General features: G+C 40.6%; 1 protein-coding gene and 1 long non-coding RNA gene across 2 annotated transcripts in view; one reads left to right on the top strand and one right to left on the bottom strand.

Annotated features, from left to right (window-relative positions):
• LOC140902904 (uncharacterized) overlaps positions 1-20,816 on the top strand; it is an 86,881-nt gene that overhangs the window by 59,430 nt on the left and 6,635 nt on the right. The gene's annotated exons all lie outside the window — the stretch shown is intronic.
• Positions 1-20,816, bottom strand: part of IGF1 (insulin like growth factor 1) — a 77,269-nt gene that overhangs the window by 13,480 nt on the left and 42,973 nt on the right. The window contains exon 3 of the mRNA XM_073323488.2: positions 4,470-4,651. Within this exon, the coding sequence (XP_073179589.1) occupies positions 4,470-4,651 (182 nt within the window). The remainder of the gene's footprint in view (positions 1-4,469; positions 4,652-20,816) is intronic.

A 20,816-nucleotide genomic window follows, 5' to 3' on the forward strand; every position in this document is an offset into this window, starting at 1 on the left:
TCCCCTCTTTCCCTCTACTTTATCCCTTCATCTGCCGTAGATCTGAGTTTATCATTCCTTCCATCTCTTTCACCTCAGTCTGATTTTCCCCATGGTTAATACTTAGCAAACATTTCAGTTCATTTTTCTCTGATTGTTCTTCTTTCACCTCCCTTTTCTCATCTTTTTTCTGACCTCCTCTTTTCAACTCTCTTCCCCTCCCAGTTTCCCCTTATTTATTTTCTCTTTCTTGAGCTGATTTTTTTTCTCTCCCCTTTTTTGAACTCCAACTTTTTCTGTTGTTCTTGTGATTCCCTTTCTCTTGGTTTCCTTGAGTTCTCTCTCAGCCTCCTTCTTCTGTTCTCTTTCCATCTTTCCATGTATTCTCTCTCTTCCTCTCAGGTCCCTTAATCAATCCCTCCTCTCTTCTTTTTCTCCCAGAGTGTGCTCTCTTTCTTCTTCTCTTGTCCCCATTCCCCCTTGCTTATCTCCCACTCTCTTCTGGATTTCCTTACCCCAAGCTTCATTCTCCCTCTCCTTTTGCCTCCCATCGTCCTCTTTCCCCCCTCCTGGTTCTCTCAATAATCCCTCCCCTTCTCTCACTCTTTTCTTCTTCCAGTATCCTCTTCCAAGCTCTCCCTCCCTTAGGATCATACTTTATGTTTTGCGAGGATGTGAGGACCTTTCTGCTAATCCTTCTTCCCTTTGTGAGGAGAAGTGTGTTCCAATGTGATGAGGGCAGCCCCATCTTTTGTTTGTGTGGAGAGGAGAGATGTCTAGAGGGTGACTGATTGTTCTTGTGGCCCTCAGGAGGAGGTGTGTCATGGGGAACCAGTAGGGAGCTGCTGGGAATCTTCTCTCCCTTCAGCCATGGTGCAACTATTTTTTCCCCGTCTCCTGAGGTCATCAAAAGGGTGTGGAGCACAAAGAGGAGTTGCCATGGTTCTTCTCTTCTTTTTTTCCCAAGGTCATGAGCATTGAAATGCTGGGACATACAGAAACCACATAGGTTGCTGCTCTATGGTTGATCTCTGCCTGGAGAAGACTCTACTCCTCATACATTCATAGTGGGAGGTACATCTCTGTGGTTGACTCTCAGCAAGTATTACAGAGCCATTTTTTCAGAGGGCTGACAAAGCCTTGGGGAAGAGGTGGGAGAGGGCTCACGTTCTCTCAAAAAAGAGCAGGATGTTGCATTTCTGACAAGACATTCAGACCTTAGAATTTGCTTTTAGGACTATATAAATTCTACTTTGCTCTTCTGTAACTTTCACTGAAAATGCTTTATCAGCTTGACATTTTGCAAAATATAAATCTCAATATGCTGAGACAACCATTAATTTTTATTTAATTTGATTTAATTTAAATCCTTTTCTCACTACCTTTTGTATGATTATGAATTCAGCTGTCAATTTGGATTCCGTCTTTGAGAAAAAATCCCTCGTGTAACTTTCCAGAGAGGGTCCTTCAGGATAGAGTTGTGACACCAGGCCACTGCACACTGTACTCAGTCAAATGGCCTGGGCAGACAGGCCTAACCCCAGAAAATGTGCTGCACAATGTAAAAGGCAAGTAACACATAAAGGGGAGATGCTCAGAGGCCAAACAGGAGACCAAGGTGGAGACATGTCCAGATGTGACAGTGGCCATGGCAGCTTACTTAGAGTCATTTAGATTGTAAGCTCCTCAGGGCAGGGACATCTTTTACTACATACATGTACAGCACTTAGCACAATAGGGCCCCGATCCTAGATGGAGTCTCTAGGGACAACTGCGACACAAATAATAATAATGCGGGACTCAGAGTGCTAGTGTAATGTATATGTGAAATAATAATGGAGAGCAAGACCAAAACAAGGAATCAGTGGACAACATTTATGCCTGTATATAATAGCTGTGGTGAATATTAAATTAATTTGGTTCTGGGGAAAAATGCCAGAACTACAGCTTTGGAGACTAAAATCATCTATTAATTTACAGAGCAGACACAGCACACATGGGCAGCTGAAATGCAAGTTTCTTCCCTAATGTCCCCTCATTGTGCCTCTGCTCTGAGCTAGTGAGAGAATTCGGAGGAGATCAGTTCATGATCATTTAGTGTTTGGCTTCTCTATTAAAAATGGCACCTACTGCCAACAGTAGTGATGATTTTATGATGTGAATAATTGTCCAGTGGGATCTGGAGTGAGGTTATAAACTCACTTCCAGTAGATCCACAATAGCCATCTGATTACATTTGGAGAGTGATGAATTGGTAACATAAGAAAGTAAGAAAATAAGAATGGGCATATTGAGTCTGACCCTGGGTTCATCTAGCTCAGTATCCTTCTTTCAACAGTGGCCAATGCCAGGTGCTTCAGAGGGAATGAATAGAACAGGCCATCATGGAGTGATCCATCCCCTGTTGTCCACTCCCAGCTTCTGGCAGTCAGAGGCTAAGGACACCCAGAGCATGGAATTGCTTTCCTGATCATCTTGGCTAATGGCCATTGATGGATCTGTCCTCCATGAACTTATCTAATTCTTTTTTGAACCCTGTTACAGTTTTGACTTTCACAACATCTCTTGACAACAAGTTCCACAGGTTGACTGTGCGTTGTGTAGAGAAGTATGTCCTTTTGTTTGCTTTAAACACGTTGCCTATTAATTTCATTGGCTGACCCCTGATTCTTGTGTTATGTGAAGGAGTAAATAACACTTCCTTATTTACTTTTTCCACATTGTTCATAATTTTATATTTCTCTGGCATATCTGTCTCTTTTCCAAGATGAAAAATCCCAGTCTTTTTAATCTCTCCTCATATAGAAACTGTTCCATACCCTTTATCATTTTTGTTGCCCTTCTCTATTCTAATATATCTTTTCTGAGATGGGGTGACCAGAACTGCACAAAGTATGCAAGCTATGGGCATACCATGGATTTATATAGTGTCATTATGATATTTTCTGTTTTATTATCTATTTCTTTCCTAATGGTTCCTAACATTCTGTTATCTTTTTTGACTGCTGCTGCACATTGAGGACATGTTTTAGGAAAACTATCCACAATGACTCCAAGATCTCTTTCTTGACTGGTAACTGCTAATTTATATCCTATCAGTTTGTATGTATAGTTGGGATTATGTTTTCAATTGTACATTTCTTTGCATTTATCAACATTGAATTTCATCTGCCATTTTGTTGCCCAGTCACCCAGTTTTGTGAGATCCCCTTGTAACTCTTCACAGTCTGCTGTGGACTTAACTATGTTGAGTAAGTTTGTATCATCTTCAAATTTTGCCACCTCATTGTTTATCCCTTTTTCCAGATAATTTATTAATATGTTGAACAGCACTGGTCCCAGTACAGCTTCTGGGGGGACCTTACCTCTCTCCATTTGGAAAACTGACTATTTATTCCTATTCTTTGTTTCCTGTCTTTTAACCAGTTACTGATCCATGAGAGGTCCTTTCCTCTTATCCTGTGGCAGCTTACTTTGCTTAAGAGCCTTTGGTGAGGGACCTTGTCCAAGGCTTTCTGGAAGTCCAAGTAGACTATAGCCACTGGATCACCCTTGTCCACATTTGCTGATCCCCTCAAAGAATTCTAATAGATTGGTGAGTCATGATTTCCCTTTAGAAAAGCTTTGTTGAATCTTCCCCAGCAACCTGTGTTCATCTATGTGTCTGCTAATTCTGTTCTTTACTATAGTTTCAACCAATTTGCCTGGCAATAAAGTTAGGCCTGTAATTGCCAGGATTGCCTCTGGGGTCTTTTTAAAAAAATGGTGTCACATTAGCTATCCTCCAGTCATCTGGTACAGAATCTGATTTAAGTGATAGGTTACATACCATACTTAGTAGTTCTCCGATTTCACATTTGAGTTCCTTCAGAACTATTGGGTGGATACCATCTGGTCCTGGTGACTTATTACTGCTTAATTTATCAACTTTTTCTCAAACCTCCCCAATTGACACCTCCATCTCAGACTTTTTTTCAGATTTGTCACCTAAAAAGAATGGCTCAGGTGTGGGAATCTCCCTCACATCCTCTTCAGTGAAGACCGATGCAGAGAATTTATTTAACTTCTCTGCAATGGCCTTGTCTTCCTTGAGTGCTCCTTGAGCATCTCAATCATCCAGTGGCTCCACTGATTGTTTGGCAAGCTTCCTGCTTCTGATGTACTTTTTGCTGTTAGTTTTTGAGTCTTTTGCTAGTTACTCTTCAAATTCTTTTTTCTCCTGGTTAATTCTAATTTTACCCTTGACTTGCCTGAGTTTATGCTCCTTTCTGTTTTACTCTGTAGAAAACTTAGAGGTGAAATATTCCACATTCAAGGAACCAGGCATTCCCTTGACAGACATTACTTTCCAAAAGTGCCACTAAATCTTTGATACCTATATTTGAAACCTACGGGATATTTTAAATAAGATTCACAATCATGATGCTTTTCCTTATTAGGTAAAACACATACTACTTGCTACATGACCAGGCTTGAGTAAAATCTCCTACCCTTTGTGCTTTTGGCATATCAGTGTGGCGCTGAGCACGTACAGAGCGTGCAGATTTGGGTGGCTTGATAGGAGCGCAGTACATTTCCAGCCTCCTCAGGTCACAGCTCTGGAAGCAGCATTCATCCACTATTCCCTTGTGGTGTAAACGTCTACTGGTGGATCCATACCCTGTTGGCTTACCTGCACACAACACAAATGGGAGAATTTTATTGTTGGGGAAAAAATGCAAAAGCCTCAGTAGCACTCCTATAATAGGCTGCATTATTATAGCTGGAATACTAGTGACAGCCTTAGTTAAGGCTGCCTATATGTTTCCATTCTAAGACCCTTTCTTCCATTGCTCATAACTCTCTGAATCATTCATCTGAAAATGGGCTATTATTTTTAACATTTGAGCAAAACCATAACTTTTCTTATAAAATGTTGTTAAAAGCTTTTTTGGAACTATTTTAGCACTAAAGAGGTTGAGGGTAGGAAGCTTAAATTTGGCAACGTACCGATCATCATTTAGGTGAAAACTGACTTTGAATTGGTGGAATTCGGGGTGTTTAAAGATCATAGTTTGTTCATAAACATCATAGAAAAGTAGGACTGGAAGGGACCTTGATAGAATCATAGAATATCAGGGTTGGAAGGGACCCCAGAAGGTCATCTAGTCCAACCCCCTGCTCGAAGCAGGACCAATTCCCAGTTAAATCATCCCAGCCAGGGCTTTGTCAAGCCTGACCTTAAAAACCTCTAAGGAAGGAGATTCTACCATCTCCCTAGGTAACGCATTCCAGTGTTTCACCACCCTCTTAGTGAAAAAGTTTTTCCTAATATCCAATCTAAACCTCCCCCACTGCAACTTGAGACCATTACTCCTTGTTCTGTCATCTGCTACCATTGAGAACAGTCTAGAGCCATCCTCTTTGGAACCCCCTTTCAGGTAGTTGAAAGCAGCTATCAAATCCCCCCTCATTCTTTTCTTCTGCAGGCTAAACAATCCCAGCTCCCTCAGCCTCTCCTCATAACTCATGTGTTCCAGACCCCTAATAATTTTTGTTGCCCTTCGCTGGACTCTCTTCAATTTATCCACATCCTTCTTGAAGTGTGGGGCCCAAAACTGGACACAGTACTCCAGATGAGGCCTCACCAATGTCGAATAGAGGGGAACGATCACGTCCCTCGATCTGCTCACTATGCCCCTACTTATACATCCCAAAATGCCATTGGCCTTCTTGGCAACAAGGGCACACTGCTGACTCATATCCAGCTTCTCGTCCACTGTCACCCCTAGGTCCTTTTCCACAGAACTGCTGCCTAGCCATTTGGTCCCTAGTCTGTAGCTGTGCATTGGGTTCTTCCATCCTAAGTGCAGGACCCTGCACTTATCCTTATTGAACCTCATCAGATTTCTTTTGGCCCAATCCTCCAATTTGTCTAGGTCCTTCTGTATCCTATCCCTCCCCTCCAGCGTATCTACCACTCCTCCCAGTTTAGTATCATCCGCAAATTTGCTGAGAGTGCAATCCACACCATCCTCCAGATCATTTATGAAGATATTGAACAAAACCGGCCCCAGAACCGACCCTTGGGGCACTCCACTTGATACCGGCTGCCAACTAGACATGGAGCCATTGATCACTACCCGTTGAGCCCGACAATCTAACCAGCTTTCTACCCACCTTATAGTGCATCTATAAGGTCATCTAGTCTAGTCCCTTGCACTGAGGCAGGACTAAGTATTATCTAGACCATCCCTGACAGGTGTTTGTCCAACCTGCTTTTAAAAACCTCCAGTGACTTCGGGCTAGTCTACACTAGAAGGGCGACAGTGGCACAAGGGTACCGATGTAGCTGTGCTGCTGTAGCCCTGCTATAGCAGACACTTTGGCCCAACGGGAGAGAGCTCTCCTGTCAGCATAATTACTCCACCTCCCTGAGCAGCGGTAGCTTCTCCTGCTCACGTAACACTGTCCACACTGGTGCTTGGATAGATGTAACTTACGTTGCTCAGGGGTGCCTTTTCTACACCCCGAGCGACTTAAGTTCTAGAAAAGTAAGCACAAGTGTGTGCAAGCCTAGAGATTCCACTGCCTTCCTAGGTACTTTGTTCTAGTGCTTAACTACCCTTAAAGTTAGGAAGTTTTCCTAATGGCTAACCTAAATCTCCCTTTCTGCAATTTAAGCCCCTTGCTTCTTGTCCTGTCCTCAGTGGTTAAGGAGAACAATTTGTCCTTATTGAATTTCATCCTACTTATTTCAGACCATTTCTCCCGTTTGTCAAGACCATTTTGAATTCTAATTCTGTCCTCCAATGCATTTGCAACCCTCCCAGCTTGGTATCATCCACAAACTTTACAAGTGTATTCGGTATGCCATTTATCCAAATCATTTATGAAGATACTTAATAGAACCAGACCCAGAACAGATCTCTGCAGGACCCCACTCAATAGCCCCTTCCAGCTTGATTGTGAACCATTAATAACTACACTCTGAGTATGATTTTCCAACCATTTGTGCACCCACCATATAGTAGGTTCATCTAGATTGTATTTCTCTAGTTTGTTTATGAGCAGGTCAGGTGAGACCGTATCAAAAGCCTTACTAAAGTCGAATTATATCACATCTACTGCCTCCCCACTATCCCGACTTGCTACCCGGTCAAAGAAGAATATTAGGTTGGTTTGACAGGATTTGTTCTTGACAAATTCATGTTGACTATTACTTATCACCTTATTATCTTCTAGGTGCTTACCTTGATTTGTGCTGGAAATGGCCCAACTTGATTATCGTACACATTGTAAGGAGAGTGATCACTTTAGATAAGCTATTACCAGCAGGAGAGTGGGGTGGGGGGAGAGAAAACCTTTTGTAGTGGTAAACACCCATTTTTTCATGGTTTGTATGTATAAGAACATCTTCTGTATTTTCCACAGTATGCATCTGATGAAGTAAGCTGTAGCTCACGAAAGCTTATGCTCAAATAAATTGGTTAGTCTCTAAGGTGCCACAAGTACTCCTTTTCTTTTTGCGAATACAGACTAACACGGCTGTTACTCTGAAACTTGATTGTTTGATTATTTGCTCCATTATCTAAACTGACTAGTCTATAATTTCATGGGCTGTCCTTTTTCCTCTTCTTATAGATAGGTAATGTATAGTAGTTTCTTTAAGATAATGGATAGTGCTGTTAAGATACTATTTCCTAACATTTTAAACAAAAGGGGGCTTCCTTGTGCCTGCATGTGAGGCTAAAATTAAGAGTAAAGGGGAAAAATATAGTGAATTTCTACAGACTGTAAGATGTTGTTTAATCAGAAAACAGTAAGCAATAGAAAGTAAGGTTGAGTTAGCAGTGTCCAGTAAAGTGCTGTAAAAGCAGTAAGCATTAAGGTGCATGGTGAGTGAGGGAATGCTGAATACTGCTGCCTAGCACTGTATAGTTATGACATAATGTATGAAACAGGCCTGGTATTGCTTACTGTTTGCTGCTTATTGTACACTATGGTCACTGAGCAGTTGCGATAAGTGTGTGCTCTGTGAACGAGGCAGTGTTTGCCCATTAAATGTTTGTGAAAGTAAAACTTGATTACACTAATGTTTACCCGATGTGAATACAACAGGGGAACCAATGCAGCAGAAATGAATCCACTTAATAACTCAAATTAATGGTCACAGAAAATGTTTTGCAGTATTAATCCAGCTCTAGACAACAGTGTTATTAAAATCCCCACAACATCCACTTCTATTTTTCTCTCCTTCTGATCCATGGCTTCTTTCTTTCTGACTGTCTTTTTTTGATTTCTCATATAGTTTCTGCTTTTCTCTCCACTCTTTGACATTGGGCAGGGAGTTGGGCATGGAGCAGCCATCTCTTTGCTGGGCGTGTAGTTTCACTACTATCCAGTGATGACATCCAGTTGCACTGTCAGGAGACTGAGTTTTAGGAAGGGACCAGGGACTCAGGCTGGATGAAGAGTGAAACTGTTACAAAGTTGATTAATTTAGTTTTTCATTGGGAAAATTTTCCTTCTTGCCCTTTTACAGTAAATTCTGGAGGCACATCCATAAAGACATCCTGGACTTGTCAGTTTGGGAAGACAGTACAGTTTGTACTCCTTTGTAATTAAAACAAATAATCACTGATCAAGAGCCCCTGAGACCACAGTACATCCATTAAAAAAAAAAAACTTTTTTAGTGATAAAATATGTCTAACTTTTTAGCCAGGGATACCGTCAGCTCAGAACTAACTGTCCCTGAGAGCTTTGTAAACTTAAACAATAGGGTTTTTTTAAACATCCTTTCCCAGGGATTATAAATTAAAGAAAAAGAAAAACATGCTTATTTAGTACATTGTAATCCACTGAGGACCTCTATACTGTACATTCTCTCCTAAATTATTCCTTTCATAAGGATAAACAGGACAGCAAGCCAGTAATAGATTATAGTAATATTTTATGGCATAGGTTTGTTTTTTTGGGGTTTTTGTGTGTACCACTGAAATGTCTTATAAATGTGCAGAGATAAAGACATTTTTAACGGATTATCTAGATTATTTTCACCCAGTAAGGAACACTACTACCTGTGAGATATGCAAGATCTGATTCTGAAGCTTTCTAACTTGATCTCCTCAGCATAACTTATTTTATAGAATTTAGTGTTTAGGGGTCAAAAATAGGGTGGCACTTATTTTACTTGATACTGGGAGCTGTCTCAGATTCTCTTAGTTATTTTCCATTTAAATAATTTCAGGTTAAATTATGTCCCTGCTTGTGCCTGTGTAACTCTCACTGACACAGATCTTCCAACTATTCCTAGAAACTAGTTTATTTATCAAATTTAGCTTTTTTCACTTTACATATTGCCCGTTCACAGATTGTAATTTTAAGAAATCTGTTGTGGCTTGTTTTAATTTAGGTTGTAAAATGTTGAGGTCAAGAACTTTATTTTTCACTTGACATGTGTTTTTACAGTACCTAGAAAGTACTAATCCTGACTGGTTCCTTTGGGTGCTACTGAATTACTTAGGACCTGGGAATCATCATCAAAAAGTCAGTCTGTTCTCAGTCATTCTGCTTATCTTCTTAAGGTATGTAGAGTACAGACATAGCACACCCAGCTAGCACTGGTATAAATAGCAGTGTAGACAGTGAGACACTGCTTAGGTGAGTACAGAGACACACCAGAACCCTACAGTATATACCCTACATGGCTGTCTACATGCCCAAGCAGCACCTTCTCTATCTACACTGCTATTTTCATCAGTGTAGTGTGCCACTACCTCCCCGCTGCTGGAGTCTTCCCCTGCTGCAGTGATAAGCTCTGGTACTGGGAAAAGGCAGTAGGGAAAGGCTCTGGGAGCTCCCCACTGCTGGAGCCTTTCCCTGCTACCTCCTACTTGCCACAGACTCTCACAGTGTGGACTTAGACTTCCTTTCACTGTGACAAGGAGCTACATGTACCCCACATGCTGCTGCAAGAGTAGACAGTCTCATACGGTCCTTATCACCATAATATCTGAGTCATTGGGAATGTCACCATTGTTTTTCATCGATCTAAATGCTATGAGATTTTAGCGATAATCATAATATTTAATACTTCTTTATCACCTTTCATGAAAAGATATCGCAAACAATAAAGCCTCCAGATGGGGAAATTGAGGCATAATAAGATTAAGTCACTGTCAAATACTCCTATAAAATATCAGTCAAGTTGGATATAGAACCAAGTTCCCCTTCACTGACTACATGTCTTGTGAATGACAGTGTTTTATGAATTTCCCCGAGAAGATAACAGTATCCCTGGTTCTTTAACAAAGCCAGTGAGGTGTTACGCAGATGTATCAGAACATTTTTTACACTAACAGTTTTCTTTAATGGTAATTTTTTGTCTCACTGCTGTTGCTATTTGCTGTGAAGCACTGTTGACTGAACTGACATTTCTGAGACATTTGTACTTAAAGAGGCTATAAAGGAAGTAGTCAAATTCAAAGAAAGTTTAAAATGCCTGAAAACTTCCCAACTATATTGAAGTGTATTACAGTTAACATTTGATTTTGATATGAATAAACAAATCAGAAATGAGTTAGTAGTTTGAAATGATTCTACTGGAAAGCGTTTCCTCTCTTTTATGGATCAGTAGACCCTGCCAGTGTGCTCAGGGACATTCTATATTTATATAGTATATGCTTTTATTTTATCACTTTTTCCTAGGGTCAAGCGTTTGAGCTGGTGTTTCTTTTCATACATTAATCTTGACAAGCACAGATAAGGGAAAGCCTAGACATACTATAGCTGATATACTGTACTACATTTTACTTTCTAGTATGATACTTAATCATCTCCCAGAAGGCCACTTGATCTTACATTTACTGTGACCAGTAAAGGGACTCTAGCTGTCTGTTCCAATTTTTACATGACTGACTTAACTCTCTGCCGTGGCTTTAAGAAATCAAGATCTGCTCAATACATAAATATTGGAATTAGACATGCTTTTATTTGTGGAAGTAGAAATACAAAACAAATATTTCAGAACTATCTGGGAAGGAGTGTTGTGTAATAGTAGAGCATTGGAGTTGGGACTTCTGGGCTCTGTTCTCAGCTTTACCACCAAGTTACTGTGTGATGTTGTGCAATTATGGAATTCCAAATCATTATTATTAGTCCTAGTAATTAATGTATTAATTTATTATACTGGAACTACTTGCAAGCACTGAATAATAAACTTAGAAGGCGAGACCCAGAATCTTTAAGGAACATTAAATAGGCAATTTGGAATGGAAATCCCTGGTATATTGGTGTCACACTGAACATATCTGTGTATACATCTTGGTATTTATTTATGTGTGGGTGTATACATCTGGCACATGACATCTTGGATTCTCATTTTGCATTAACAAATAATACTTAGAGCATATTAAGGCTAACTGATATCACTGTACTGGAGATCAAAGAACAATCCATGTTTCATAGATTAAAACATCCCCATCTATGCTGCTAGTTAAAGGGAAAAGGTTAATTTGATAGCTAATCAGTTTCAGAAAATGAGTTTAAAAGGTCATTTCAGGTCCTTACATGGTGTGCTGTTTTTTGTGGATCTCATTCTAAGGCACTTAGCTCTTTCCATTCATTGTGCAGGGTGCCTAGGTGCATAACTCAGGCTTTGTGGGTTGCAGTGTTGCTCCGTTGATTGTCTAGGCACCTAAAATTTAGGTGTTGTAATGCTGAGCATCACAATGCCTAAGTTGCTTTGTAGTTTTGGCCTAAGTGCTATCAATACACAAAGGAGGCGAACAAAGGAAAATAGATTTTTTTCTCTAGTCTCTTTTGGTTATGATAATTTCAGGTGTTACCTGTAACACGTCAGTATTAGAAAAATGAAACCTTTCAGACAGAAGCATGATTTTTAAGCTGACTGTATCCCCTTAAATCAAGTGCTGCAGTATACAATAACATTTATTATCCCAGACAAGGTCCCAATAATAATTACAGTCAGATATGATAACTACTTCACTGCAGACCTGACAAGGAGTTCTTCCTGCAAAAGGACTACAGGATCAGGCCCTCTGGTTCCTATTCAGCAAAGCACTAAAACATGCACTGAACTTCAAGCACAAGCTTTATTGATATCCTAAATGGGGATAGACTTAAGCATGTGCTTGGAATGCTTTCCTGGATCAGGCCCTACCTGAGTGACCGCATGAGAAAATATCTAAAAAAGGCAAGTAGGCCTACACATGCAACATCAGTTGTCCTATTCCCAAGAAATTTTATAATAAAAGGAAATAGGCTGAAGGGGAGTTCATTCAAGGGAATGAGCTCCCTAACCTTTCATTGCTCATATTGTAAACTGTTACCTAAAAGCTACGATTGCCTAAAAACACTGACAGGTTTCAGAGTAGCAGCCGTGTTAGTCTGTATCCACAAAAAGAAAAGGAGTACTTGTGGCACCCTAGAGACTAACAAATTTATTTGAACATAAGCTTTTGTGAGCTACAGCTCACTTCATCGGATGCATGCAGTGGAAAATACAGTGGGGAGATTTATATACATAGAGAACATGAAACAATGGGTGTTACCATACACACTGTAAAGAGAGTGATCAGGTAAGGTGAGCTATTACCAGCAGGAGAGCGCGGGGTGGGGGAGGAAACATTTTGTAGTGATAATCAAGGTGGGCCATTTCCAGCAGTTGACAAGAACATCTGAGGAAAAGTGGTGGGGAGGGGGAGAATAAACATGGGGAACTAGTTTTACTTTGTGTAATGACCCATCCACTCCCGGTCTTTATTCAAGCCTAAGTTAATTGTATCCAGTTTGCAAATTAATTCCAATTCAGCAGTCTCCTTGGAGTCTGTTTTTGAAGTTTTTGAACAAAGCCCATTGCCAACTGTGCCCACATATCTATTCAGGGGACACCATCATAGGGCCTAATCACATCAGCCACACTATCAGAGGCTCGTTCACCTGCATGTCTACCAATGTGATATATGCCATCATGTGCCAGCAATGCCGCTCTGCCATGTACATTGGTCAAACTGAACAGTCGCTACGTAAAAGAATAAATGGACACAAATCAGACGTCAAGAATTATAACATTCAAAAACCAGACAGAGAACACTTCAATCTCTCTGGTCACTCGATTACAGACCTAAAAGTTGCAATTCTTCAACAAAAAGACTTCAAAACAGACTCCAATGAGAGACTGCTGAATTGGAATTAATTTGCAAACTGGATACAATTAACTTAGGCTTGAATAAAGACTGGGAGTGGATGGGTCATTACACAAAGTAAAACTATTTCCCCATGTTTATTCCCCCCCTCCCCCACTGTTCCTCAGACGTTCTTGTCAGTTGCTGGAAATGGCCCACATTGATTATCACCGCAAAAGGTTTTTCCCCCCCCCCTCTCCTGCTGGTAATAGCTCACCTTACCTGATCACTCTCATTACAGTGTGTATGGTAACACCCATTGTTTCATGTTCTCCATGTATACAAATCTCCCCACTGTATTTTCCACTGAATGCATCTGATGAAGTGAGCTGTAGCTGACGAAAGCTTATGCTCAAATAAATTTGTTAGTCTCTAAGGTGCCACAAGTGCTCCTTTTCTTTTTAAAAATACTGATTGATCCTGATATGCCAGTATGACCTATCCAGTCCTACTCACCCACATAATTCTTCCCTTGCGTTCTGACTCAACTTCAGAACTGCTCTCTGGCTGCCATCAAACAGTTCTTTATATTTACTCAACCTTCAGAATGATGCCTTTGGACATGTAACAGTCCTAGGAATTCCTTTCTGCTGATGTATACTGATGTCCATGGAGGTTTGTTTCCTTTTTTGTCAGCTGTTAGCTCCAAAGAGGTTTCATATCATGTAGGTTAAAGTTTACTTAATAGAATTTTTGGCTACCATTTAATCTACTGTAGCAAAGTATTCTGCTGTTTCTTGAAAATGAGCCAAGTTATAGAATTCCAATGGTTAAACAGCTGGCTTCTGTAATAACAGCACTTCCCTTTAAACAATGCGTGGCCATGAAGTAATTTAGTAGGGCCTTTTCTATGCTAGACTTTTCTTTTTGCAGCAAATTCTCACTGCTGAGAGCACAGTTCAGCTCTACTGGTAGTAGCAATGTTGGGAGCTCTACTGTAGACAGCTACAGAAGGTCTAACCATCCTGCCATCTAGACCTCCTCTGAGGATTAGAAGCTGCACTAGTAATATTAATAATGAGAAATGTCATGAAGAATAGTCCAGAAGAAACACAGACCTAGCTTACTACTACAAGGGCTCTGGAAGGAATTGTGGCATCAGCTAAATCTGAGTCATTACCCAAGTCTTCACATTGTGCTGTAATAAGTAAAGTGTTTGTCATTATGGGAGCACAAGCTGAGAGTGATGTTTAGGCCCTGATTCAGGAAACCATCCCAATTTAGGAAACCACCTAAGCACATGCTTAACTTTAAGCATAAAATGCAAAACGTGAAATCCAAATTAAATATCGTCAGATCTACAAAGCCAAGATTTTTAAATGTGACTAGTGATTATGGGTGCTCCACTTTTGGGTGTCTGATACTGGCCACCTAAGCAATGAGGTGCCCAAAATCACATTTGAAAATCTTGACTATGAGGGGGATCATTTGCTATTGGCAATGGGGGCAGTTGCCACCCTGGCATCCATCTTGGTTTCCCCTCCCCACCAGACTTTTCATATGCTTGTGTGTCTTCCACTTTTTGCCTCCTCCATGTGACTTTGAGGATATGATACCGTCACACATAATGTTCTATATGCTGACACAACTTTGCCTCCCAGAATTTTTCTGCAATGACGCCCCTGTTGATGACTAAACTGTTCCCATTGTAACTTCTGCATGAGTTTACTTCTGTGGCATTTCTTTAGGGTTTCCAGTCACTACTGGGAAAACTAGAGGCCTGTGTTAAATCAAAAGGAAATGTCTGTGTTTTGATGATGGTATGGAAGATTTACAGAAATCTTGCTACCTGTAGCAAAAGTTCCTGTACACTAGGAATGATTTAAAACTTAAATCTAGCAAGCAAAGCTAGCAGATTTTAATAAAAATGTAGTGCACTTGTTTCGAACCCTGAATCCTTAGTTGCAATTTTGCTTTTATGTTTTATTGAGTGTTATAAAATTAATATGTTTGTTTATGTCCACCAAAGTGAGCATATATTTGTAAATATATGATGAATGGATGTACTAGCTCTGAAGCCTAATTTTTACATGTATGAGACTAAAGGATGAGTTTTATCAAAATATACCAAGTAACATTTGAATGAGAGTTGTGCATTTTTTTTTTAACATTGAGAACACTAGATTGCAGGATACTTGGTTCCATTGCATTCTAAATGTAAAACAATAGGGGATATCGTCTCAAATCATTGTAAAGGGCTTTGTCTTTGCAAATCCTAAGAGAGTTTTGTTGGGAACGCAAGAGCACTCAGGTGGCATAGCCATGTAACATATGAAATCATATGACTTTACTGAGAGTTTTGCCTGAGGAATCATATAATCATAAAGACTTAGGGCTGGAAAGGGACCTCAAGAGGTCTCTAGTTCATCCCCCCCTGTGCTATGGCAGGATTAAGTGTATAAAGACTCACGGATTAGGTTTTATGAGAAAAAAATCACTGTGTTTTGAATAGAGAAATCCACACAGACAACAAAATCAAACATTGTATTTCAGCTCTGTATTAATAGACTGTAGCTAAACCTACTTAGAAGGAAATTATTACTTCCATCTTTGTGGATTTAGTCTCCAGTTTAACTAAAATTAAAAATTAACACAGTGTTTGTCAGACAACCGGCCACATAATTGAACAGGGTAAATTTCTTCCCCTAGGAATCTGCTTTCAGAAACAATTTTTTGCTCTTCACTGGATATTTAATCTTAATTTCCCCCACCCCCAAGAAAACCCAACAATCCCTCTTAAACTTGTTTCCAAAGTACAGAGTTTGTAACAATTTACCCTCACACATAGGTGCATTGCACTATGCCATCTGCACAGAGCTGCTATTTGGAAGCTATTAAGTGTACTAAACATGCAATAAGGCCATTATTTGCCACATGGTAATTTCCAAAGTCAGTTGTGCTGATGTGAAGAATAAGGCCTATAAGCTTGGGTAATATTGCACTGGGATACGAAGCAAATATTCTATAGTTTTAGAATTCTTGAAACAAAACAAAACAAAAATCTGAACAAAAAATTGGGAAACAATGTGATGTATTGCTTTAGACCAATACAATTCTCCAGGGGATGAAAACCTTGCCAACACAGCACAATTTACAAGCCTAGGTCAGATTCCAGCACTGGAAAGTGCTGGACGCTGCCAAAAAAAATATACTTTGGCAAGAGAAATGCTTTGCTGGACAGAAATTCATTTCTAAGAGAATAGCCAGGTTTATCAAGGTCTAGGATAAGATAATCAGAAACCAGTAGATCATTGTTACATTTGAATTCACAGAATGTTGCATACTATGGTGCAGCTTCCATGGAGGACATTGGTATTGCATTCTTCCAACTGTAATGAGAATATATTCCCTATTCTTGTTACAATAAAATAAATTAACATTACACCATATCCTCTTTTTCTTGTATTTTTTCTCACAATGAAGTACTGCATAACAATTTTCTGTGGTAGTGGAGATGGCACTGCTCTCAGCTATCCAAGTAAAACATGGACCCCCAAAATCCAGTTTAGATGGGGATAGAGGCATCTTTAATATTGTTAATGAAATAAATATTGGGAATTGTGTGATTATGGGAGACTTTAATTTCCCAGATATAGATTGGAGGACAGGTTCTACTAATAATGGTAGGGCCCAGATATTTCTGGATTTGATAGCTGCCAGATTTCTTCACCACATAATGAACCAACAAGAGGTGATAATATTTTAGATTTTTGTATTGGTAAGTAGCAAGGACCTCATAGAAGAACTGGTTGAAGAGGGCAGCCTTGGTTTCAGTGATTATGAGCTAATTCAGTTTAAACTAAATGGAAGGATAGGGTCTTTGATTTCAAAATGGCAATCTTTACAAAATTAAGGAAATTATTTAGGGAAGTGCACTGGAACGATGAACTCAAAGATCTGAGTGTGGAGGATGCTTGAAATTACTCTAAGTCAAAGTTGGAGAGATTATCTGGAGTCTGCATCCCACACCAAGGGAAAACATTTGTAGGAAAGGGTTGCAGACCAAACTGGATGAATAAGCATCTCAAACAGGCTATTAAGAGAAAGCAGGGAGCCTACAAGGAATGTCAGAAGGGATAGATCAGCAAGGAAAGCTACCTCTTGGAGGTCAGAAAGTATAGGAAAAAAGTGAAAAGCCAAGCAGGGCTTGCAAAAGAAATTAAAACCAATAATATAAGGTGTATAAATAAAAAGAAAACAAGGAAAGAAGAAGTAGGATGGCTAAGCACTGAGGATGGGGTGGAGATTAAAGATAATTTAGGTGTGGCTAAGGCTGCGAGTCTGTCACGGAGGTCACAGCAGTCATGGATTCCATGACTTTCCAAGACCTCCGTGACTTCTGCAGCAGCTGGTGCTGGCCCAGAGCAGCAATTTGGATGTGTGGGAGGGGGCTCAGGGCAGGGCTTTGGGGGTTGTGTGAGAGGTGCTTACCTGGGGTGGGGGGCCTCCCTGAAGCTCCTAGGCAGTGGAAGGAAGGGGGGGGTGTGTGTCTCTGTGCTGCCTGCACCTGCAGGCCCCATCCCCGCAGCTCCCGTTGGCTGTGGTTTCCAGCTAATGGGAGCTGCGGCAGCCGGTGCTTGTGGCGGGAGAGCAGAGGAGCCCCTGCCCTGGCCCCTGCCTCTGCTGCCTAGGAGCTGCAGGGATGTGGAGCTGAGTAGGGAGCCCCTGCCAGCCCTGCCAACTTCCCTAGGGCCTGCGGGGGTCCTGGGTCACCTCCCCCAGCACCCATAGTGCCACCAGACTGCCCTCCCCCACCAGAGCACCTCCACCCAAGTTTTAGTCATGGTGGGTATTTTTAGTAAAAGTCATGAACAGGTCATGGGCTCGTGAATTTTTGTTTATGGCCCGTGACCTCTCCATGACTCTTACTAAAAATACCCATGACTAAAATGTAGCCTTAGGTATGGCTGAACACCTAAACAAATACTTTGCCTCAGTTTTTAATAAGAGTAATGAGGAGCTTGGAGACAGTGGCAGGATGGCTAATGGAAACAAGGATATGGAAATAGAAGTTACCACATCCAAGGTGGAAGCCAAACTCAAACAATAATGGGACCAAATTGGTGAGGCTCGGATAATTTCCATCCAAGAATATTAAAGGAACTGGCACATGAAATTGCAAACCCAACAGTAAAGGGCTGTAACCTATGACTGGAAAATTGCAAATATAGTATCTATATTTAAGAAAGGGGGAAAAAGGTGACCTGGGAAACTACAGGCAGATTAGTTTGACCTCAATTGTATGCAAAGTCTTGGAACAAATTTTAAATGAGAGAGTAGTTAAAGTCATTGAGATAAATGGTAATTAGGATAAAATACAGCATGGTTTTACAAAAGGTAGACCGTGCCAAACCAACCTGATCTCTCTTTTTCAAGAAGATAACTGATTTTCTAGCCAAAGGAAATGCAGTAGATCTAGTCTACCCAGATTTCAGTAAAACAGTTTATACAGTTCCACATAGGAAATTATTAGTTAAATTGAAGAAGATCGGGATTAATATGAAAATTGAAAGGCGGGTAAGAAACTGGTTAATGGGGAGACTATAATGGGTCATACTGAAAGGTGAACTGTCAGGCTGGAGGGAGGTTACTAGTGGAATTCCGCAAGGATTGGTCTTGGCACCAGTCTTATTTAACGTTTTCATTAATGGCCTTGGTACAAATAGCATGAGTGTGCTAATAAAATTTGTGGATGACACAAAGTTGGGAGGTATTGGGAATACAGGGGAGATCTGGAATATCATACAAGACAACCTTGAAAACTGGAATAATAGAAATGGGATGACATTGAATAATGCAAAGTGCAAGGTCATGCACTTGGGGACTAACAACACCGTCATGAAAAAGGCTAATGCAATCCTAGAGCATCAGGTGAGGTATTTCCAGTAGAGATAGAGAAGTTTTATTACCATTATACCAGGCACTGGTGAGATCTCACCTGGAATATTGTCTGCAGTTCTTGTCTCCTATGTTTAAGAAAGATTAAATAAAACTGGAACAGGTGCAGAGAAGGGCTACTAGAATGATCAGAGGAATGGAGAACCTATCTTATAAGAAAAGGAGTACTTGTGGCACCTTAGAGACTAACAAATTTATTTGAGCATAAGCTTTCATGAGCTACAGCTCACTTCATTGGATGCATTCATCGGATGCATCCGATGAAGTGAGCTGTAGCTCACGAAAGCTTATGCTCAAATAAATTTGTTAGTCTCTAAGGTGCCACAAGTACTCCTTTTCTTTTTGTGGATACAGACTAACACGGCTGCTACTCTGAAATCTATCTTAATGAGAGGAGACTTAAGGAGCTTGGCTTGTTTAGCCGAATGAAATGAGAAACGAGGGGAGATATAAGTGTGCTCAATAAATACATCAGAGGAATAAACACCGGGGGGAGAGGAATTATTTAAATAAAGAGCCAATGTTTGCAGAAGAATGAATGGATATAAACTGGCCATCAACAAGTGTAGGCTTGAAATTAGATGAAGGGTTCTAATCATCAGACTGAGCTTGATACATGTATGGAGGGGATAGTATGATGAAATTGCCTACAATGACATATGGCCCATTTGTGACTGCTATTAGCAAATATTTCTGATGGCTGGAGATGGGACACTAGATGGGAAGTGCTTTTAGTTACCATAGAGAATTCTTTCCCAGGTGCCTGGCTGGTGGGTCTTGCCCACACGCTCAGGATCTAACTGATCATCATATTTGGAGTTAGGGAGGAATTTTCTCCTGGCTCAGATTGGCAGAGACCCTGGCGTTTTCGGCTTTTTTTTTTGCTTTCCTCTGCAGCATGGGTTAGGGTCATTTGCTGGTTTGAACTAGTGTAAATGGTGGATTCTCTGTAACTTGAAGTCTTTACATCAAGATTTGAGGATTTCTGTAACTCAGCCAGAGGTGATGGGCATATTACAGGAGTGGGTAGGTGAGGTTCGGTGGCCTGCGATGTGCAGGAGGTCAGACTAGATGATCATGATGGTCCTTTCTGACCTTAAAGTCCAGTGAGTCTATGTATCCTTTCCTTGCCCACACTCAGTAAAGACATGGTCCTGAGAAGAACTATTATGCCTCTTTTATACCCATCTTTTCCTATGGTCAACATAGCATCTCCCTTTTTCTGGTTGGATTAGTGGGCGAAAAGCCATGTTAAAGCCATTGTTTGAGTAAAATCTTGGCTCCATTGAAGTCAATCTCAGAACTCTTGTTGACTCCGGTGGGGCCAGGATTTCACCCTAAACATTGCCTGCAAGAAGCTGCTTATGTAGGCCCTGATCCAAAGTGCATGGAAAGCGCATCCAAAACTTCCATTGTCTTCAGTGAGCTTTGGATCAGATCCATAGTGAATAATTCTCTGCTTTTCCTTCCATCTGTCCTGATGGAGAACAAACATCAGCTCACTAACATGTAAAGAGAATGGGGTCAATGGATGTTTGGGGAGACCTTGAAGTAGGCAAGTATAAAAAAAGCTAGTGAGAGACCCTATATCAGAATGATCATTTTCCTGTGGTAATGCTTGTGAAAATGGAAGAGAGTTGACTAATCTGGCTACATAATAAAGTTTCTAACCATGTAGTGCTCCTTGTATGTCCTTCCTTAGCTGTATTCTGAGGAATGATAGAAGATAACAAATGACACTTGTGGTGTTC

This window comes from Lepidochelys kempii, chromosome 1 (genome assembly GCF_965140285.1).
Source record: "Lepidochelys kempii isolate rLepKem1 chromosome 1, rLepKem1.hap1, whole genome shotgun sequence".
Classification (NCBI taxonomy): Eukaryota; Metazoa; Chordata; order Testudines; family Cheloniidae; genus Lepidochelys; species Lepidochelys kempii.